Genomic DNA, 16,152 nt, shown 5'->3' on the forward strand with positions numbered 1-16,152 from the left:
TATTGGATGCAAATGACCATGTGCATGACTCCTGTTCATCAGGAGGTGAATCGCTTTCTTGTTTTGCATAATTTACATGATGTTGTCGTTTTGGGTCTGCCATGGCTGCAGGCTCATAATCCAGTTTTAGATTGGAAAGCTATGTCTGTGTCTAGTTGGGGTTGTCAGGGAATTCATGGCGATACTCCATTGGTGTCTATTGCTTCTTCCACTCCTTCTGTGGTCCCTGAGTTTTTGTCTGACTACCAGGATATATTTGATGAGCCCAGGTCCAGTGTCCTGCCCCCTTATAGGGATTGTGACTGTGCTATAAATTTAATTCCTGGTAGTAAATTCCCTAAGGGACGACTGTTTAATTTGTCTATACCAGAGCATGCCGCGATGCGGAGTTATATAAAGGAGTCTTTGGAGAAGGGACATATTCGCCCATCCTCTTCCCCTCTTGGTGCAGGATTCTTTTTTGTGGCCAAGAAGGACGGTTCTTTGAGACCGTGTATAGATTATCGCCTTCTGAATAAAATCACAGTCAAATTTCAGTATCCTTTGCCACTATTGTCTGATTTGTTTGCTCGGATTAAGGGTGCCAGTTGGTTCACCAAGATAGATCTCCGTGGTGTGTATAATCTTGTGCACATTAAGCAGGGAGATGAATGGAAAACAGCATTTAATACGCCCGAAGGCCATTTTGAGTACTTGGTGATGCCTTTTGGACTCTCTAATGCTCCTTCTGTGTTTCAGTCCTTCATGCATGACATTTTCCGAGAATATCTGGATAAATTTATGATTGTTTATCTGGATGACATTTTGTTTTTTTCTGATGATTGGGAGTCCCATGTGAAGCAGGTCAGGATGGTGTTTCAGGTCCTGCGTGCTAATGCTTTATTTGTGAAGGGCTCAAAATACATAGTTACATAGTTACATAGTTATTAAGGTTGAAGGAAGACTGTAAGTCCATCTAGTTCAACCCATAGCCTAACCTAACATGCCCTAACATGTTGATCCAGAGGAAGGCAATAAAAACCCATGTGGCAAAGAGTAACTCCACCATGGGGAAAAAAATTCCTTCCCGACTCCACATACGGCAATCAGACTAGTTCCCTGGATCAATGCCCTATCAAGGAATCTAGTGTATATACCCTGTAACATTATACTTTTCCAGAAAGGTATCCAGTCCCCTCTTAAATTTAATTAATGAATCACTCATTACAACATCATACGGCAGAGAGTTCCATAGTCTCACTGCTCTCAAGGTACCTTCACACGAAGCGACGCTGCAGCGATAGCGACAACGATGCCGATCGCTGCAGCGTCGCTGTTTGATCGCTGGAGAGCTGTCACACAGACCGCTCTCCAGCGACCAACGATGCCGAGGTCCCCGGGTAACCAGGGTAAACATCGGGTTGCTAAGCGCAGGGCCGCGCTTAGTAACCCGATGTTTACCCTGGTTACCAGCGTAAAAGTAAAAAAAACAAACAGTACATGCTCACCTGCGCGTCCCCCAGCGTCTGCTTCCTGACACTGACTGAGCTCCGGCCCTAACAGCACAGTGGTGACGTCACCGCTGTGCTTTCACTTTCACTTTAGGGCCGGAGCTCAGTCAGTGTCAGGAAGCAGACGCTGGGGGACGTGCAGGTGAGCATGTACTGTTTGTTTTTTTTTACTTTTACGCTGGTAACCAGGGTAAACATCGGGTTACTAAGCGCGGCCCTGCGCTTGGTAACCCGATGTTTACCCTGGTTACCAGTGTAAAACATCGCTGGTATCGTTGCTTTTGCTTTCAAACACAACGATACACAGCGATCGGACGACCAAATAAAGTTCTGGACTTTATTCAGCGACCAGCGACATCACAGCAGGATCCTGATCGCTGCTGCGTGTCAAACGAAACGATATCGCTAGCGAGGACGCTGCAACGTCACGGATCGCTAGCGATGTCGTTTCGTGTGAAGGTACCTTCAGAGTAAAGAATCTGCGTCTGTTATTATGCTTAAACCTTTTTTCCTCCAGATGTAGAGGATGCCCCCTTGTCCCTGTCTCAGGTCTATGATTAAAAAGATCATCAGAAAGGTCTTTGTACTGTCCCCTCATATATTTATACATTAAAATAAGATCACCCCTTAGTCTTCGTTTTTCCAAACTAAATAGCCCCAAGTGTAATAACCTATCTTGGTATTGCAGACCCCCCAGTCCTCTAATAACCTTGGTCACTCTTCTCTGCACCCGCTCCAGTTCAGCTATGTCTTTCTTATACACCGGAGACCAGAACTGTGCACAGTATTCTAAGTGTGGTCGAACTAGTGACTTGTATAGAGGTAAAATTATGTTCTCCTCATGAGCATCTATGCCTCTTTTAATACATCCCATTATTTTATTTGCCTTTGTAGCAGCTGCCTGACACTGGCCACTGAATATGAGTTTGTCATCCACCCATACACCCAGGTCTTTTTCATTGACGGTTTTGCCCAGAGTTTTAGAATTAAGCACATAGTTATACATCCTATTACTTCTACCCAAGTGCATGACCTTACATTTATCCCCATTAAAGCTCATTTGCCATTTATCAGCCCAAGCTTCTAGTTTACATAAATCATCCTGTAATATAAAATTGTCCTCCCCTGTATTGATTACCCTGCAGAGTTTAGTGTCATCTGCAAATATTGAAATTCTACTCTGAATGCCCCCTACAAGGTCATTAATAAATATGTTAAAAAGAAGAAGGCCCAATACTGACCCCTGTGGTACCCCACTGCTAACCGCGACCCAGTCCGAGTGTGCTCCATTAATAACCACCCTTTGTTTCCTATCCCTGAGCCAGCTCTCAACCCACTTACACATATTTTCCCCTATCCCCATTACTCTCATTTTATGTAACAACCTTTTGTGTGGCACCGTATCAAAAGCTTTGGAAAAGTCCATATACACTACGTCCACTGGGTTCCCTTGGTCCAGTCCGGAACTTACCTCTTCATAGAAGCTGATCAAATTAGTCTGACATGAACGGTCCCTAGTAAACCCGTGCTGATACTGGGTCATAAGGTTATTCCTCTTCAGATACTCCAGTATAGCATCCCTTAGAATGCCCTCCAGGATTTTACCCACAGTAGAGGTTAAGCTTACTGGCCTATAATTACCGAGTTCAGTTTTTGCCCCTTTTTTGAATATTGGCACCACATTTGCTATACGCCAGTCCTGTGGTACAGACCCTGTTATTATGGAGTCTTTAAAGATTAAAAATAATGGTCTATCAATGACTGTACTTAGTTCCTGCAGTACTCGGGGGTGTACCCCATCCGGGCCCGGAGATTTGTCAATTTTAGTTATTTTTAGACGCCGCTGTACTTCCTGCTGGGTTAAGCAGGTGACATTTAATGGGAAATGCCTCTTCGGAGTACAGAAGGTCTCCTTTTTGGGTTTTATTTTTTTCCTTCTACTGTGGAGATGGACCCAGTCAAGGTCCAGGCTATTCATGACTGGACTCAGCCCACGTCTGTTAAGAGTCTTCAGAAGTTCTTGGGTTTTGCTAATTTTTACCGTCGTTTCATCGCTAATTTTTCTGGTGTGGTTAAACCTTTGACGGATTTGACCAAGAAGGGCTCTGATGTGACTAATTGGTCTCCTGCCGCCGTGGAGGCCTTTCGGGAGCTTAAGCACCGGTTTTCTTCAGCTCCAGTCTTATGTCAGCCAGATGTCTCTCTCCCCTTCCAGGTCGAGGTTGATGCTTCCGAGATTGGAGCAGGGGCTGTTTTGTCGCAGAGAAGCTCTGAGGGCTCTGTGATGAAGCCGTGTGCTTTCTTTTCAAGAAAGTTTTCGCCTGCCGAGCGAAATTATGATGTTGGTAATCGGGAGTTGTTGGCTATGAAGTGGGCATTTGAGGAGTGGCGACATTGGCTCGAAGGAGCTAAACATCGTGTGGTGGTCCTGACTGATCACAAAAATCTGATTTACCTCGAGTCTGCCAAGCGCCTGAATCCTAGACAGGCTCGTTGTTCGTTGTTTTTCTCCCGTTTCAACTTCGTGGTCTCATACCTGCCTGGTTCGAAGAACGTGAAGGCTGATGCACTTTCTAGGAGTTTTGTGCCTGACTCTCCGGGAGTTTCTGAGGCGGCTGGTATTCTCAGAGAGGGAGTGATTTTGTCTGCCATTTCTCCAGATTTGCGATGAGTGCTGCAGAAATTTCAGGCGGATAGACCTGACCGTTGTCCACCAAGGAGACTGTTTGTCCCAGATAGATGGACCAGCAGAGTTATTTCCGAGGTTCATTCTTCGGTGTTGGCGGGTCATCCTGGGATTTTTGGTACCAGAGATTTGGTGGCTAGGTCCTTCTGGTGGCCTTCCTTGTCGCGGGATGTGCGTTCCTTTGTGCAGTCTTGTGGGATTTGTGCTCGGGCTAAGCCTTGCTGTTCTCGTGCCAGCGGTTTGCTTTTGCCTTTGCCTGTCCCGAAAAGGCCTTGGACGCACATTTCCATGGATTTTATTTCGGATCTGCTAGTATCTCAGAAAATGTCTGTCATCTGGGTGGTGTGTGATCGTTTTTCCAAGATGGTCCATTTGGTGCCCTTGCCTAAGCTGCCTTCCTCCTCCGATTTGGTTCCTCTATTTTTTCAGAATGTGGTTCGCTTGCACGGCATTCCTGAAAATATTGTGTCTGATAGAGGATCCCAGTTTGTGTCCAGGTTTTGGCGAACTTTTTGTGCTAAGATGGGCATTGATTTGTCTTTTTCGTCGGCCTTCCATCCTCAGACTAATGGCCAAACCGAGCGAACTAATCAGACGTTGGAGACTTATTTGAGATGTTTTGTTTCTGCTGATCAGGATGATTGGGTGACTTTTTTGCCATTGGCCGAGTTTGCCCTTAATAATCGGGCTAGTTCTGCTACCTTGGATTCGCCTTTTTTCTGCAATTCTGGTTTCCATCCTCGTTTTTCCTCGGGTCAGCTTGAGTCTTCTGACTGTCCTGGGGTGGATTCTGTGGTGGATAGGTTGCAGCAGATTTGGAGCCATGTGGTGGACAATCTGAAATTGTCACAGGAGAGGGCTCAGCGCTTTGCCAACCGCCGCCGCGGTGTGGGTCCCCGACTTCGTGTTGGGGATTTGGTGTGGCTGTCTTCTCGGTATGTTCCTATGAAGGTTTCATCTCCTAAGTTTAAGCCTCGCTTCATCGGTCCTTATAAGATCTTGGAAATCCTTAACCCGGTGTCTTTTCGTTTGGATCTCCCGGCATCGTTTGCCATCCATAATGTGTTCCATAGGTCTTTGTTGCGGAGGTATGTGGTACCTGTGGTTCCTTCTGTTGAGCCTCCTGCTCCGGTGCTGGTCGAGGGCGAATTGGAGTACGTGGTGGAGAAGATTTTGGATTCTCGTATCTCTAGACTGAGACTTCAATATCTGGTTAAGTGGAAGGGCTATGGTCAGGAGGATAATTCCTGGGTTGTCGCCTCTGATGTTCATGCGGCCGATTTGGTTCGTGCCTTCCATGCAGCTCGTCCTGATCGCCCTGGGGGTCTTGATGAGGGTTCGGTGACCCCTCCTCAAGGGGGGGGTACTGTTGTGAACTCTATTTTTGGGCTCCCTCTAGTGGTCACAAGCGGTACTGTGTAGTGTTGTCTTTCTGCGGGTTGCTTCATCACCTGGTTCGTTATCCTTGGTTGGTTTCCTATTTAGCTCACCTGGATACTCATTTCCTTGCCTGCTATCAATGTATTCAGTGCTCTTCAGATCCCTGGTGACTACCTTGCTCCCAGTCTCTCCAAGACAAGCTAAGTTTTTGTTTGTTCAGTTTCTGATTATCAGCGTTCATCATGTTTTTTGTCCAGCTTGTTAAAATGTGATTTCTTACTTGCTGGTTGCTCTAGGGGACTGAGTTTCTCCCCTCACACCGTTAGTTGGTGTGGAGGTTCTTGAAATCTCAGTGTGGATATTTTGTAAGGGTTTTTTACTGACCGCATAGACCCCTTTTCTATTTTCTGCTATCTAGAATTAGTGGGCCTCTTTTGCTGAATCTGCTTTCACCCCTGTGTATGTGCCTTCCTCTTACCTCACCGTTAATATATGTTGGGGGCTTCTATATCTTTTGGGGATTATTTCTCTGGAGGCAAGAGAGGTCTTTCTTTCTCTCTAGGGGTAGTTAGTTCCTCAGGCTGGCTCGAGACGTCTAGGATTTTAGACACGTTCACCGGCTGCCTCTAGTGTGGTTGGATAGGTTCAGTTTTGCGGTCAGTCCAGTTTTCCACCTCCCTAGAGCTTGTCCTATGTTTAGTCACCTTGCTGGAGTAATTTGTGATCCTCAACCACTAAGGATCATAACAGTTTGCCATGGCTGCAGGTCCATAATCCAGTATTGGATTGGAAATCAATGTCGGTGTCCAGTTGGGGTTGTCAAGGGGTACATGGGGATGTTTCATTATTGTCAATTTCTTCCTCTACGCCTTCTGAAATCCCTGAGTTTTTGTCAGATTACCGGGATGAATTTGATGAGCCCAAGTCTAGTACCCTACCTCCTCATAGGGATTGTGATTGTGCTATTAATTTGATTCCTGGTAGCAAGTTCCCTAAGGGACGACTTTTCAATTTTTCTGTGCCAGAACATGCCGCTATGCGGAGCTATATAAAGGAGTCCTTGGAGAAAGGGCATATTCGCCCGTCGTCGTCACCATTGGGAGCAGGGTTCTTTTTTGTGGCCAAGAAGGATGGTTCTCTGAGACCTTGTATAGATTACCGCCTTCTTAATAAAATCACGGTCAAATTTCAGTACCCTTTGCCTCTACTGTCTGATTTATTTGCTCGGATTAAGGGGGCTAGTTGGTTCACCAAGATAGACCTTCGAGGGGCGTATAATCTCGTGCGTATTAAACAGGGCGATGAATGGAAAACAGCATTTAATACGCCCGAGGGCCATTTTGAGTACCTGGTGATGCCATTCGGCCTTTCTAATGCTCCCTCTGTGTTTCAGTCCTTTATGCATGACATCTTCCGAAAGTATCTGGATAGATTCATGATCGTATATTTGGATGATATTTTGGTCTTTTCGGATGATTGGGAGTCCCATGTGAAGCAGGTCAGAATGGTGTTCCAGGTCCTTCGTGCTAATTCCTTGTTTGTGAAGGGATCTAAGTGCCTCTTTGGAGTTCAGAAGGTTTCCTTTTTGGGCTTCATTTTTTCCCCTTCTACTATCGAGATGGATCCTGTTAAAGTCCAAGCTATTTATGATTGGACTCGGCCTACATCTGTGAAGAGCCTTCCGAAATTTCTGGGCTTTGCCAATTTTTATCGTCGCTTCATCGCTAATTTTTCTAGTGTTGTTAAACCGTTGACTGATTTGACCAAGAAGGGTGCTGATGTGGTGAATTGGTCCTCTACGGCCGTTGAGGCTTTTCAGGAGTTGAAACGTCGTTTCTCTTCGGCTCCTGTGTTGTGTCAGCCAGATGTTTCGCTCCCTTTTCAGGTCGAGGTTGATGCTTCTGAAATTGGAGCAGGGGCTGTTTTGTCTCAGAGAAGTTCTGATTGCTCTGTAATGAAGCCATGCGCTTTCTTTTCGAGAAAGTTTTCGCCTGCTGAGTGTAATTATGATGTTGGCAATCGGGAGTTGTTGGCTATGAAGTGGGCATTCGAGGAGTGGCGACATTGGCTTGAAGGAGCCAAGCATCGCGTGGTGGTCTTGACAGATCACAAGAATCTGACTTATCTCTAGTCTGCCAAGCGGTTGAATCCTAGACAGGCTCGTTGGTCGCTGTTTTTCTCCCGTTTCAATTTTGTGGTTTCGTACCTTCCGGGTTCTAAGAATGTGAAGGCTGATGCCCTTTCAAGGAGTTTTGTGCCTGATTCTCCTGGGGTTCCTGAGCCGGCTGGTATTCTCAGAGAGGGGGTAGTTCTGTCTGCCATCTCCCCTGATTTGCGGCGGGTGCTGCAGGAGTTCCAGGCTGATAGACCTGACCGTTGTCCAGCGGAGAAACTGTTTGTCCCTGATAGATGGACTAATAGAGTTATCTCTGAGGTTCATTGATCGGTGTTGGCTGGTCATCCTGGGATTTTTGGTACCAGAGATTTGGTGGCTAGGTCCTTTTGGTGGCCTTCCTTGTCGCGGGATGTGCGTTCTTTTGTGCAGTCTTGTGGGACTTGTGCTCGGGCTAAGCCAAACGTAGGTCTTTGGCGTGCTACAAGGCATAACTCTTCAGACCATTCTTTGGCTACGCCAAACGGTTTTGATTCTTGGTCACTTGCAAACAAACAGGGTTCTACCCACGCTGCCAGTGCATGGTAAAACAATAGGGAGCACTTTAAGTGTTAACTATTTACAGTAAAGTTTCTACCACTCATTGTTCATGATCCTGTTGTTTTAAAATTAACAAACATAACCAGGTTAACCAACTCTTAACTTTTAACATTGATCCTCTGTCATGTCATTTATTCCCTTTTCCAGGGAAGATCCTGGTGGCCACAGCTTCCTGCCTGGGGAAGTTCTTTTTCTAATGTCACAATGGGTGACTCTAATGGGTTTAGTTCAGTAGCTGGAGACTCTGTATGCTCTTCAGTGCATCTTTTAACATTAAGGGCATACCATCCCCTCTCTCTTTTGTGCCGAGTAAATGTCACTTGATTTCCAGGGTAAAGGTCACGATACGGGTGTCCCTTTAAGAGGTGTGACTCTACATCACGGCGATTTACAAAAAGTTCTGAAGATTCTCCATGTTCCTGGATGATTCTCCATCCTTTATCTAGGTTAAAGGATACCACAGTACCTTGTCTGGGCTGACCTCTATCAGCGGGTCTGGCTTTGCGCATTTGGGCATTAGCCTGTATGTTGCGTTGTTCCATGGTCTCCCATTGAGCTCTGCTCTCACGCCTTTCTGTCTCCAGTTTTAAGAGCTGCTGCCGGCAAAATTTTTCCTTACTAGTAGTCTCTACATGGTTAGTTCCTGCTTGGGCCTCCTCTGGGAATCCCATTAGATCTGTCTCTGGATAACTCCAGCGAATTGCCTCCCCTTTTCTACATGCCCCCAGGGACAAGGGTTCGGGTACCATTGGTTCTTTCAGGGGGGTGGGGTTAGGTTAGAACAGCTAATAATTTAAGAAAGAATAGAGGTACAGAGAGGAACATCAAGTGCATGTATACTAATGCCAGAAGCCTCGCCAACAAAATGGACGAATTAGAACTAATGTTGTTGGAACATAATTATGACATGGTGGGGATATCTGAAACATGGCTGGATGAGAGCCATGACTGGACTGTTAACTTGCAGGGCTATAGCCTTTTCAGAAATGACTGTACAGATAAGCGAGGGGGAGGGGTGTGTCTGTATGTAAAATCCACCTTAAAACCCATCCTGCGTGATAATATAGGTGAATCTAATGAAAATGTAGAGTCCCTGTGGGTGGAGATAAGGGGAGGGGGAAAAATAATAAATTACTGATAGGGGTTTGTTATAAATCTCCAAAAATAATGGAAGCAATGGAGAATATCCTCGTAAAGCAAATAGATGAAGCTGCGACTCAAGGAGAAGTCATTATTATGGGGGACTTCAACTACCCTGAAATAGATTGGGGAACAGAAACCTGCAGTTCCAGTAAAGGTAATCGGTTTTTGACAACTATGAGAGACAATTACCTTTCACAACTGGTTCAGGACCCAACAAGGAGGGGGGGCACTGCTAGACCTAATATTAACCAACAGGCCAGACCGCATATCAAATATAAGGGTTGGGGGTCACTTGGGGAATAATGATCACAAAATAATAAGTTTTCAGGTCTCCTTTAATAAGATGTGTAGTAGAGGGGTGACAAGGACACTAAACTTCAGGAGGGCAAATTTCCAACGGATGAGAGAGGATCTTGGTGCAATTAACTGGGACTATATCCTGAGACATAAAAGTACACAAAGAAAATGGGAGACGTTTATTAGCATCCTGGATAGGACCTGTGCACAGTATATACCGTATGGGAATAAACATACTAGAAATAGGAGGAAACCAATATGGCTAAATAGAGCTGTAAGGGGTGCAATAAGTGACAAAAAGAAAGCATTTAGAGAATTAAAGGAAGTAGGTAGTGATGAGGCATTAAATTAATACAGAAAATTAAATAAATTCTGTAAAAAGCAAATCAAGGTAGCAAAGATTGAGACAGAGAGACTCATTGCCAGAGAGAGCAAAAATAACCCCAAAATATTCTTTAACTACATAAATAGTAAGAAACTAAAAAATGATAGTGTTGGCCCCCTTAAAAATAGTCTGGGTGAAATGGTGGATGAGGACGAGGAAAAAGCCAATATGCTAAATGACTTTTTTTCATCAGTATTTACAAAAGAAAATCCCATGGCAGCCAATATGACTAGTGATAAAAATTCCCAATTAAATGTTACCTGCTTAACCCAGCAGGAAGTACGGCGGCGTCTAAAAATCACAAAAAATGACAAATCTCCGGGCCCGGATGGGATACACCCCCGAGTACTGCAGGAACTAAGTACAGTCATTGATAGACCATTATTTTTAATCTTTAAAGACTCCATAATAACAGAGTCTGTACCACAGGACTGGCGTATAGCAAATGTGGTGCCAATATTTAAAAAGGGGACAAAAACTGAACTCGGAAATTATAGGCCAGTAAGCTTAACCTCTACTGTGGGTAAAATCCTGGAGGGCATTCTAAGGGATGCTATACTGGAGTATCTGAAGAGGAATAACCTCATGACCCAGTATCAGCGCGGGTTTACTAGGGACCGTTCATGTCAGACTAATTTGATCAGCTTCTATGAAGAGGTAAGTTCCGGACTGGACCAAGGGAGCCCAGTGGATGTAGTGTATATGGACTTTTCAAAAGCTTTTGATACGGTACCACACAAAAGGTTGATACATAAAATGAGAATAATGGGGATAGGGGAAAATATGTGCAAGTGGGTTGAGAGCTGACTCAGGGATAGGAAACAAAGGGTGATTATTAATGGAGCACACTCGGACTGGGTCGCGGTTAGTAGTGAGGTACCACAGGGGTCAGTATTAGGCCCTCTTCTTTTTAACATATTTATTAATGACCTTGTAGGGGGCATTCAGGGTAGAATTTCAATATTTGCAGAAGACACTAAACTCTGCAGGGTAATCAATACAGAGGAGGACAATTTTGTATTACAGGATGATTTATGTAAACTAGAAGCTTGGGCTGATAAATGGCAAATGAGCTTTAATGGGGATAAATGTAAGGTCATGCACTTGGGTAGAAGTAATAAGATGTATAACTATGTGCTTAATTCTAAAACTCTGGGTAAAACTGTCAATGAAAAGGACCTGGGTGTAAGGGTGGATGACAAACTCATATTCAGTGGCCAGTGTCAGGCAGCTGCTACAAAGGCAAATAAAATAATGGGATGTATTAAAAGAGGCATAGATGCTCATGAGGAGAACATAATTTTACCTCGATACAAGTCACTAGTGCGACCACGCTTAGAATACTGTGCACAGTTCTGGTCTCCGGTGTATAAGAAAGACATAGCTGAACTGGAGCGGGTGCAGAGAAGAGCGACCAAGGTTATTAGAGGACTGGGGGGTCTGCAATACCAAGATAGGTTATTACACTTGGGGCTATTTAGTTTGGAAAAACGAAGGCTAAGGGGTGATCTTATGTTAATGTATAAATATATGAGGGGACAGTACAAAGACCTTTCTGATGATCTTTTTAATCATAGACCGGTGACAGGGACAAGGGGGCATCCTCTACGTCTGGAGGAAAAAAGGTTTAAGCATAATAACAGACGCGGGTTCTTTACTGTAAGAGCAGTGAGACTATGGAACTCTCTGCCGTGTGATGTTGTAATGAGTGATTCATTACTTAAATTTAAGAGGGGACTGGATGCCTTTCTGGAAAAGTATAATGTTACAGGGTATATACACTAGATTCCTTGATAGGGCATTGATCCAGGGAACTAGTCTGATTGCCGTATGTGGGGTCGGGAAGGAATTTTTTTCCCCATGGTGGAGCTTACTCTTACCACATGGGGTTTTTTTGCCTTCCCCTGGATCAACATGTTAGGGCATGTTAGGTTAGGCTATGGGTTGAACTAGATGGACTTAAAGTCTTCCTTCAACCTTAATAACTATGTAACTATGTAACTATGTAACCCTCCAGGTCTGCCATGTGGTCCCAGGTTACTTCTGTCACTACCTGGCTCTGTGTTAGAGTCATCGGGGGTCTTAGAGGTCTCACCAGGGTCTCCTTCACTACCAGGGCAACATACATACCTGCTTTTCTGGTGCCGGTCCTCTTCTGTGGCTCCGCTGGGGTCGAGGGTGGTGGCTCCAGGTGTTTCATGTTGTAACAATGGTGGCAATCAAACAATTCAGTAAAATTCATGGCGCACAGGACCCGATTTTTCAGGTCGGTCCATCCTGTTCATGATGCCAAAAATGGAGCACCTGCTAGGACCTTGGGGTACTCGGTACTGAGTCCGGTGATACTTAAAGGGGTGGTCACAGTGGCAGTGACCCAGTCGATGGCCCTGGGAGTCCAGTTAAAGGGGATGTGAATGAAAGTGGAAAATAAAGTCTATGTAAGTTGGATGCAGGTGTTAGAGTTCTGTACAATGTTCCCTTCTTACCAGAGAGTTGGGATACTACACCTCTGGCTGAGATGCAGTACCTCTGTGGCGTCTGGACCTTCAGGGGCACCACATATGTTCATTGCACAGCGTTAATACTAAATAAAGCCCATAAAAAGTGCCAGTTAATTTCTCCTGCGATTTGTGTGCTCATCAGAGGATCACCACAAAAGTATGAATTACAGAGCAAAAGAGTAACCCATGCCAGTTTGCACTTTCTGCAATTAGTCAGTTCACAATCATGGAATCTGGAATCTTATTCACATATGACATGAACAACACGAGTAAAACAATTTGTGGCCGTGCATCACGTCAGTATTATTTCCAACTGCTAACTACCATGGTGAAACCAACTAGGCAGCCTGTTATTTGTAGGAAACTTTTTCCACCCTCCTTTAAAATAAGGTAAAGCATCTGTGATTTTTTTTCTGAAGCTGGAGGAACTTGGATGTAATGCATTCATGACAGTATTCTAACCCAGACATATTACACTTATAATCTTTGTGAACCATTATGGTTTTCCAATATGTCCGTAAAAAAGCTGTCTATGATTTCTGGATAAGAAAAAATCTGGTCACCATGGAGAGCACTTGAGATTGTCAGATGGTGGGACAATGGTAGAGAAGTCTGATAAGTCAGTATGATACTGTAAGTACGCTGGGAAGTGTATTGTTTTAGTATGTGTCACCTTAAGGGTACTGTCACACATTGGCACAGTACGATCCGTGACGTTCCAGCGATATCCATACGATATCGCTGTGTCTGACACGCAGCAGCGATCAGGGATCCTGCTGAGAATCGTACGTCGTAGCAGATCGTTTGGAACTTTCTTTCGTCGCTGGATCTCCCGCTGTCATCGCTGGATCGTTGTGTGTGACAGCGATCCAGCGATGCGTTCGCTTGTAACCAGGGTAAACATCGGGTTACTAAGCGCAGGGCCGCACTTAGTAACCCGATGTTTACCGTGGTTACCAGCGTAAACGTAAAAAAAACCAAACAGTACATACTCACATTCCGGTGTCTGTCCCCCGGCGTTCTGCTTCTCTGCACTGTGAGCGCCGGCCGGCCGGAAAGCGAGCACAGCGGTGACGTCACCGCTCTGCTTTCCAGCTGGCAGACACAGTGCAGAGAAGCAGAACGCCGGGGGACAGACACCGGAATGTGAGTATGTACTGTTTTTTTTTTTTTTACGTTTACGCTGGTAACCACGGTAAACATCGGGTTACTAAGCGCGGCCCTGCGCTTAGTAACCCGATGTTTACCCTGGTTACCCAGGGACTTCGGCATCGTTGGTCGCTGGAGAGCGGTCTGTGTGACAGCTCCCCAGCGACCATACAACCACTTACCAACGATCACGGCCAGGTCGTATCGCTGGTCGTGATCGTTGGTAAATCGTTTAGTGTGACAGTACCCTTAAGGGTTATTCCTATCTCGGCTTTTCTTGAGACAGGAAAAACTCAATCAATCCAGCCCCAGCTCCGAAGTTAAAAACAGTTTGCTATTTCAAGACTTCATAGCTCAGCCTCCGTCAGATGTTTTGATGACTCCATCTCCAGTGATCAGAGCGGGATGGACTTATTTGTGCCATGACGTGAGAATAACTCTAAACTTGTTTGCTGTTAATTTAATTGAGGACATCAATTTCTAATTCAGAAAATTCAATATATTACCATAACAGTTTTACAAATTAATGTACAGTACGATGGTAATTGATATCTGAACCACTGGATTGCCACATATGGTCAAACATAGCACCAACTACTCCTGATATAATATCGTAAATCTTTTCAAATATTATTTTATTAAGCTTCTCATTTACAAATTACACGTGTCTGTCCAGTATGAACATAATTTACCTGATTAATTGTTATTGTAGGATTTCTGAAGTCTACCTGCAGAATGTTACCAAGAAATGGAAGACCTCTGGGACCTGGAGGAAAGCGTAATCCAGGCTTCCTGCTCTTCACAAAGTCCAAGAGGAAAAGACAAAGAATGATTGTAATTCCCAATAAATATCCATTGGAAAACAATAAGGAGATAAACTCTGCCATCTCCTCTCTGTGCTACGTCTACTGGATCCTAATAGCTCTCGCTCACAGATCTTACTGCACAGGTATATAAATGACAGACATTTCCATATGTACTCACAGTGCAAGTCTGGTTGGATTGTAATAAGTAGTAAACAGAATCCTCTAAATACTGACTTTGCTATGCAAACTCCCACAGTTTAATTTCAAGTAATAGTGCCTATAAAATTTGCTGAAAAGGAGAGTGGACGGTACCTCCAAAATCATACATTGATCTACTGCCACTAGGCAAAATTATATATAACTGAACATGAGGTTCTTAGTTTAACATTCTGATCAGACTGTATGAAGCCCACTGCCACGTCACGGCAAACCTCGTGGTGGGTCCCTATCACCATAACAGAGCAGAGCCGCACGCTGACCACCGACACAGAGGCAATGCACCAGCAGCGCAGACGGCCTGGTGTCTCCAGACCGCGCTGCGCCAGCACAAAACCACAGCAACAATGGCCACCACACAACACCAAACTAAAGGAGTCCGTATCGCCCCACTGGAGCGGAGCCGCCCGCCGACCACCGCCGCAGATGCACTGCATCGGCAGGGCAGATAGCCTGGTGCTTCACAGCGCCCATGCTGCAAGACTGAGTCCCCATGACTCCAGAACGTGCCGCCCCACCAGAACCGTCGGCACTGTAGTGGTTGTCGGTGCACGGCTCTACTCCTTTAGGGCGATAGGGACCCACTTCAAGGTTTGCCATGAAATGGCAGTGGGCTTCATACAGTCTGATCAGAAAGATAAATTAAGAACCTCATGTACAGTTATATATATTTTTGCCTAGTGGCATTAGATCAATGTATGATTTTTGGAGCTGCTGTCCACTCTCCTTTTCAGAAAAGTATCTATAAAATGTATGTTCAGTGTCTCTAGCATTGTAAAGTGTAATCACTGATAAATTCTGATACATGCAGTGGATGTATTAACCCCACAGGGGCCCATTCTGTGTTTTTAGGAGAAAACATTTTTTTTTTCATCATCACAATTCAGGAGCCATTTTTTTCATAGTCAAAGCTGAATGAAAGCTTGTTTTTAGCATTCTTGGGTACATATAACTTATTACCTAATTTCTATTAACTTTTGTTATGAGAAAAAAGCATTTTCCCATTGACAAAGTTGTATGAAGGCTTACCCTTGCAACTCTTGAACAGCCATTTGAGGGTGCATACTGCTGTGCCAGATGGGTGTGTAAAGTTGCCAAGACCTCTAGTCATGATCGAGCTGCTGTCCTGTTACACTCTGGCTCTGGTTTTACATGAAAACAGTGTCCCAGTCTCAGTCTGCTGACAGATGTGGGGTGCATCACAGTCACTTGTAGGCCGCAGGCTTCTGCTGCCTCTAGGCCTCCATCCTTAAGGGCCATTGCACACAATACAGGGGACACCAATTTCATTGCAACAATCAAAAGTTTAATGGTCAGTTCAAGTTCATCAGGTTGTAACATGTGGGATAGGGTGCAACACTTCATATGTCTTACTTCCTTAGTACA

General features: G+C 44.8%; 1 protein-coding gene across 3 annotated transcripts in view; it reads right to left on the minus strand.

The window, feature by feature from the left end:
• LOC143788250 (cytochrome P450 2D14-like) overlaps nt 1-14,673 on the minus strand; it is a 223,621-nt gene extending 208,948 nt beyond the window's left edge. For all 3 annotated transcript variants that reach the window (XM_077277773.1, XM_077277774.1, XM_077277772.1), the window contains exon 1: nt 14,437-14,673. In XM_077277773.1, the coding sequence (XP_077133888.1) occupies nt 14,437-14,631 (195 nt within the window). In that variant the 5' untranslated portion in view covers nt 14,632-14,673. The remainder of the gene's footprint in view (nt 1-14,436) is intronic.
• Between the last annotated feature and the right edge of the window lie 1,479 nt (nt 14,674-16,152).

The sequence above is a fragment of the Ranitomeya variabilis genome, chromosome 8 (assembly GCF_051348905.1).
Source record: "Ranitomeya variabilis isolate aRanVar5 chromosome 8, aRanVar5.hap1, whole genome shotgun sequence".
NCBI lineage: Eukaryota > Metazoa > Chordata > Amphibia > Anura > Dendrobatidae > Ranitomeya > Ranitomeya variabilis.